A 6,301-nucleotide genomic window follows, 5' to 3' on the forward strand; every position below is an offset into this window, starting at 1 on the left:
AGTGGCTTCTGTCTGATGATTGGCCAAACTGGAAGTTACATGTCCATCTTTCATCCAATCACATTGTCAAGGATGCTTTCTCCTGATGGACTCTGGCTGATAAGAGTCCAGGGCTACACATGAGAGTGGAGTCAACCAACCAAAAGCCACAAAGTGGCCATGAGAGGGTGACAAAGTAGACTGGACCCTAGAGAAGTAGGTCAACAGTCCAATCTAGAAGAGAAGTTTGGAGAAGTACCATGATTTTCTCTCTCCCTACCGATGTTTTTCACCTTTGCCACCTCTCCCATCTTAACATTATTATTCCAGAAATGTCCACATGTGCAACAGTGGGAGCCTGCACTTGGGTCACTCTGAATGTTCTTCTGCCCTGAGCCTCTCCTCTCAGACCCTGAACAAATTGCAGCTAAATTCCTTTCCCCTAATTAAACCCAGAAAATTCCTGTACTAAGAAACTATTTAGAAACAACAATTAAAATCTTAAAAAATCAAGAAAGCAAAATTTTCAAACCCCAAAGACTATAATGACCCTTTCCTCCCCACTACCTTATACTCCAAATGTCCCTGCTGCATGGGCAGGGCTTGAGAAATGTTTGAGTAAATTAATGAAATCTACAGTAACTGAAGTCTGTCCACGGATGTTTCCACTGCCTTTGGGGTCATAAGTCACAAAGAGTCCATGTTCATTATTCACAGAGTCTGTCTGTGCAGATTGGTCTTCCTACTGGCATTGATTTGTAACCCCAGATACATGTGCTCACTGATGTTCATGGACACACAGAGTGGTCGACATGTGTCACACACCCCACATGTTCCCCGGTGAGGATGAACCAGGTACCGCTCTGCCTTCCTGTGTGAATTCCCACACTGCAAACACGTGTCCTATTCATGATCCATTTGCCACGCTTTCTGCATTTACATGCTCTTTCTTGGTGATTTTGTATTTAAAATGACCCTGAAGCCCAGAGCTACAAGGAGCATGGGTGGTCCTAAGCACAGAAGGCGGGATGTGCCTCACAGACAAAAACACCTGTGTGGGTAAGGCTCACTCAGGCTCACAAGGCAGAGTTGTGGGCCATGAGGTCAGTGGCAATGAATCAACAATGCAAAAATGCAGGAAAATGAACAGGAAATTTGTGACGTCCATGTGGAGCCACTCCAGAAATTGCTAAAGTCATATTTAGGACACGATGACATAACAGTAAAGGAGCTATATTCATGGAGGCATGAGATGGTGACCATTTCTTGCTTGTTTCTAAGAGGATCATGGGCAGCAGAGCTGTGAGACTGAAAGCCAAAGACACTGGTGACCACAGTACCCAAGGCTGGAAATGTGAAACACTTCTGAGCTGGCATTTCAGTATAGGTAAATAAAGCATAAATATATATATATATATATATATATATATATATATATATATGCTGTCTTTAAACAAAAACAACAAAAACACACATGAAACAAGGCTGTGTATTCATCAAGGGGCAAAAGCTCCAAGATCTGTAACCCTGTATTTCCCCCAGGAATAACAGCTCATGTGGCTGACTCCGTGCCCTCAGCGACTGTAACACAGCAGCCACGAATGTGAGGATGCTCTGTATGCCCTCTCCCTGCCACAACCCTGTTCTTTTCTGAGCACAACACTCTTGTTCTCTTTTCTGGACCCACTTGTTTCCCTCCAAGGACACACTCACAGCGCTACCTCTCGGGCATCGTATTTTATGCACCTGTAAATCCCCTGCTGATTTTCTTAAAAAGAAAATTGTGATGCAGTGAGCCCCAAGCCCCTATATTGCCAACAAGCCCCAAGGTGACGTCTCTGCTGCTGTCCTGAGGGCCTCAAACAGCCAGGACCTGCGTCTGCCCTCCTCCTTTCATCCACAACAGGTCCACTCCAACAGGTGTCTGGTTTAAACAATAGAAATATCCACAGACAAAACTATGTTCTCCTCAGGGGTTCAGAGATGTTACCAAGGAACCATGAAGGTATCAAGTCTTGAGGAAAAATGAGAAGACCTTTCACAAAAAGAGCATCAAACATCTCAACTACCACAAACATGACAGGAATCACGAGAAAAAGAAAAAAGTATAAAATTGGCATAAATTCAACACAGGTATTTGTTGAGGACATATTGCATGCAGGTGAGACTCTTTGCCAAGGATACAAATATTAAAAAGACATGGACTTTGCTCACAAAATGTCTACGAATTAGAAGGGAAAATGGACCTAACTGCGTGGTCACAAAGGATGGGAAGGGAGGCATACATTTCCAAAAAGAAACTAAAGGTGGTGTGAAACTCTCACAAAGCACAGACTCCTTCCACTTGTGAATCGGGGAGGGCTCCCAGGAGGAAATGACATCTGTTGCCTGTGACCCAGGGAGGTACTCAGACTTCATTTTACTTTGAGAGAATTTTGAGATTTAAGTCCCAGAAAGAGGTGAGAACAACACATCCCACTAAATGACACTCAGCTGATATTGACAACTGATCATTGAGCAGAAAGGAAAGACAAAAGTTGCACACAGAGACTTGCAAATCCGTCACCACTGAGCTGGGTTTAGGTAAGTGCTGGAACCGGGGCTGCAGGGATCTTACTCCAAAGGAAGGCCAGTGCACTGAGGTCTCCAGTGTGATTTCCTGGGAGGAACAGATTGGAAATGCTCTGCAGCAGGTGGAGGTGAGGACTGCAGGGAGAGGAGCACTGGGAGGAGGAAAGGTGAGGACAGACACAAGGGGAAAGACACAGTTGGGAAAGAGCAGAAACATGGTTCCAGACTTACCAGCGCTTCCAGAGCCAGAACGCAAGACCTGGCAGAAGCACCAGGGGCACGACCGCCGCCAGGAAGACCAAGCCCACGGGGCGGTGCTGCTCTGTGGGTTCGGTGCACAGAGGGTGTCATTTCCCATCCACCCCGGGTTGACCTGCACCTTCCTGGTCCCTTTTGCTCCCGTCACCCTCTGCCTCACCAACCACCCTTCCTCTTTCTCCTCTCCCATCCCTGCTCACAGATGGACCCTTCAACCGACCCTCTGCTTCCTGCTGCATCTACAGGACCCTCACACCCAGCTCTCCATTTCTTAGGTCACTAAATTTTAGTCCTTTATGATCTGGAGTCCCTAGAATCCCAACTTTGTATCTGTCTCTCCTGCACTGCTGGAGGACCACCCTTTCCCAGCTGGGCACCAGCCCTTTTCTCACCCCAGTAGAGGACCATGTCCTGGCCTCCTAGACTGCTGTGTCTCACTCGGCAAGACAGGCCGGCTGCCTCCCTGGCTTCCACATCCAAGGACGTCTGAAGATACCATGTCCCGTCAGAATTGGGCAAAACGTCACCTCGTCGGGTGCCCTGGTGCTCCTGGTCACCCCGCATCCACGTCACCCACACTGGCTTTGGGTAGAAACCAGAGACGTGGCACACAAGGAGCCGATGGCCAGGACCAGGACTTGGGCCAGTGGACAGCCAGGCCTCGGGCCTCACTGCAGAGACAGGACAGGAATTCTCAGACTGAGAGGGAAGATCTTCACGTCAGTTGAGATACATACATCACTCCACCTCTAGAAACCTGTCAGCATCATCCCCTCTCCTTGGCACCTTCTCACCCTGAATTTGAGGAAATGTGGCAAATTTCTGAGTGCAGAGAGAGAATGGTTGGAGAGAGGGAGCAGGACTGACCTTGTCGCTGCAGATCTGTCTTTCCTGCGTCAAGAAGACCCAAGAGGAAATGGGGACAGATGTCATTGATTTGTGCCTGTGTTCTTACATTGACCACATGGTACTGACTGAAGACTGTGCAGACCTGCTGAGCCCTCCTTCCTCCCTTTGGAGATGGCCACCATGACGTGTTCTGGAAGTTCATGAGATCTGATCCTTGATATGCAACCCTCACAAATCCTACTGATGCTTCTCCAAGGTGCAGCTCACAGCCTCCTTCCAGCTGGACCTGAAAGGGATCTGGGGAAAGGGGGTATGAGATACAAAAAAGGGGGAGGGAAAGAGATGAGATGTGGCAAATGGAAGCCAGGGACAGTGGAAGCAGAAAGAGAAACTGAGGGTATTAGAAGGAACGGGAGAGTTTGGTTTGAGTGAAGGCTTAGAGAGAGGGGAAATGGTGGTCGCTGGAGACAGAGGGAAAGGTGAATGAGGAAGGAACAAATGTTGGAAGAGAGATGGGAAGGTGTGGGCAGAGGACAGGGAGGGGGTAGCTCTTCCTCAGAAGAGCTGGGATAAAACCGTCTGGGGTGAAAGGAGGTACTGAAACACACAGACAGAGGTCATTGAGGGGATTGAATGGAGAAAAAAGCACATTTCAAGGATCAGTCACAGAGTGAGGGAGAGGAGGATGTCTGACTGCAGGCCAGGGAATGGGGTGGTCACTGCAGACATTACTGGAGGCCTCAGAGCACAGCCTGAGGTCAACGAGAGGAGGGGAAGGAACAGAAGACAAAAAGCTTTTCGAGAATCAGGGTCTGGCTTCTGCCCCATGAACAGGGGGGTGTGATTCAGTTTTACGATGGGGAGTCGAGAGGTTCAGTAGCCAGTGGAGGGTCTACCCAGGAGGAAGAAAGAACTCAAGGTGACACACACACCGACCACCTCCATCCCACCTGCCCTGAGGGACCCGAACTCACATTCAAGCTGCCATTGACTGACATGGTCCTGAAATACCTGAAGAAATCTAATGGAGTATGAATGGAATAACTTTTCCAGTTCCATGAAATGCTCGTTGCTGAAGTTGCCCCTGGACCAAGGCCGCAGGAAAATGAATGCTCCGGTCTTGCTGTCCCAGCCATGAGTCTGCAGCTGTCCCAGCCAAGCTGAACCCTGATTTTGTGCCCGGGCACGGTTGTAAAAAGATGCGGTCAGGATGATTCGAAAAGTTTTTGGCTCCTGGAAGTCTGTGCCAGAAGAACAGACAGACTGAGGAAGAGGAGGGCAGAGGGAAGGAGAGAGAATCAGCAAAAGGGGCCAGGGAGGGGCACCGAAACCTGGAGGACAGGGAGCCATAGTTCCCTCTGGAGACGCGTGCTGCCCCAGAGCCCCGAGCTTGGCACCCGTCATTCAGAGGAGCACAAGGCCCTGGGGTCAGGGATGCTCAGGGAGGAACCAGGTGGACATGCCTCACTCCCCAGGGATGTGCTGGGGAACCCACACCATGTGTGCACACGCGCACAGACACCGATGCACACACGTACACACACACTCAGAGTTACACGTGATATGCACGCACATAGACACAGACGCAAACACAGACATACAGACACCCACCCACACACGTGCACACACGGCAGAAACACACAGGGGTACACACACAGGCACCTATGCACACGTACTCATACACATATACACACACGCACACATGTACACAACAACATATGTGCACACATGACACACATCACACAAATGTAGACAAACACTCTTGCACCGACCAGGCAGGGCCACATCCTCACCATCGTCACTGTCACCGCCTGGGACGAGAACCGTGAGCAAGACCAGTTGCAACAACAGCATCTTTTTGCAGATGTGCTTTCTTTCTCTCGGAAAGTGGGTCTTTGGCGTCTGTTCTCACAAACCTCCCCACACGCAGCCCCTCTCTTCTGACTTCCTTCTCAACACAGCCGCCTTCCCTGAGTCTCTGCGACAATGCAAATGGGCTCCACCCTCAACCCTGGACACCTACTCAGACTCTCACTTCCCCTCCGGGTCTGACCCTCCTCTCCAGCTTCCAGCCTCCATCCTGCTCCCTGAGGCCCTGATTCAGGCCCTGTTCAGGCTGGGGAACAAGTCTCGTGTGGCATGGAAAAGGGACCCTACCTCTCATGCCTTTTCTCCTCATCCAGACAGTAACCCATGAAGACACACAGCTCCCCAGCACCCAACCCTGGACCCTGCTGTCACCCTGTCTCTCCAGTCCTTGGGACACTGCCCAAGAACTTCCTTCATGTCTCACCCTCACCCCAGCCCGTTCATATCTCTGATGTGTCATGGCTTGTGTTAAAAAATAAAATCAACCAGATAAATTTAAAGGTCACCCTCCAGTAATTGGGAAGAAGAGGGGGTCTGATCATGCAGATGACTTCCCCTCCTTGGGGGAGGGAGAGGGCTCATGTGACAGAGGACCTCATTTGTAAATTCCTCACTGATGCATGAAGACTTACATTTCTGGGGGAGGCTGGAACTGCACTTAGGTTAGGTATTAAACAAGGTTTGAGGAGTTGGCCTGGCCCAAACCGTCATTTTGAGCCCGTGGTCCTTTCCTTCCTTCCTTCCTTCCTTCCTTCCTTCCTTCCTTCCTTCCTTC

At 49.8% G+C, this 6,301-nt stretch overlaps 1 protein-coding gene across 3 annotated transcripts; it reads right to left on the reverse strand.

Moving 5' to 3' along the window:
• Positions 1–1,701: 1,701 nt before the first annotated feature.
• Positions 1,702–5,582, reverse strand: LOC121015549 (T-cell surface glycoprotein CD1a-like). 3 transcript variants are annotated; one of them, XM_040452510.1, is made up of 6 exons: positions 5,451–5,582; positions 4,632–4,898; positions 3,676–3,954; positions 3,201–3,479; positions 2,782–2,872; positions 1,702–2,638 (listed from the first exon to the last, which is right to left on the reverse strand). In XM_040452510.1, the coding sequence occupies exons 1-6, from the start codon at positions 5,509–5,511 to the stop codon at positions 2,593–2,595; spliced, it is 1,023 nt and encodes a 340-aa protein (XP_040308444.1). In that variant the 5' UTR covers positions 5,512–5,582; the 3' UTR covers positions 1,702–2,592. The 3 variants fall into 3 exon arrangements, with proteins under 3 accessions (XP_040308444.1, XP_040308442.1, XP_040308443.1); XM_040452508.1 differs by lacking the exon at positions 5,451–5,582 and having other exon boundaries at positions 4,632–5,262; XM_040452509.1 differs by lacking the exons at positions 1,702–2,638; positions 5,451–5,582 and having other exon boundaries at positions 2,648–2,872; positions 4,632–5,262.
• Between the last annotated feature and the right edge of the window lie 719 nt (positions 5,583–6,301).

This window comes from Herpailurus yagouaroundi, unplaced genomic scaffold, assembly GCF_014898765.1.
Source record: "Herpailurus yagouaroundi ecotype Mexico unplaced genomic scaffold, PumYag 207, whole genome shotgun sequence".
NCBI classification, from domain to species: domain Eukaryota; kingdom Metazoa; phylum Chordata; class Mammalia; order Carnivora; family Felidae; genus Herpailurus; species Herpailurus yagouaroundi.

What these genes read in the sequence shown, in the direction of transcription:
- LOC121015549 (XM_040452508.1), bottom strand. Translation starts at nt 5,061, where the DNA reads ATGACGGGTGCCAAGCTCGGGGCTCTGGGGCAGCACGCGTCTCCAGAG. An exon ending in CAGTCAATGGCAGCTTGAAT is followed by an intron (nt 3,955 to 4,631) that starts GTGAGTTCGGGT and finishes CCCTTTCCCCAG; the next exon opens with ATCCCTTTCAGGTCCAGCTG. An exon ending in TTCTGGCTCTGGAAGCGCTG is followed by an intron (nt 2,639 to 2,781) that starts GTAAGTCTGGAA and finishes TGTTCCTCCCAG; the next exon opens with GAAATCACACTGGAGACCTC.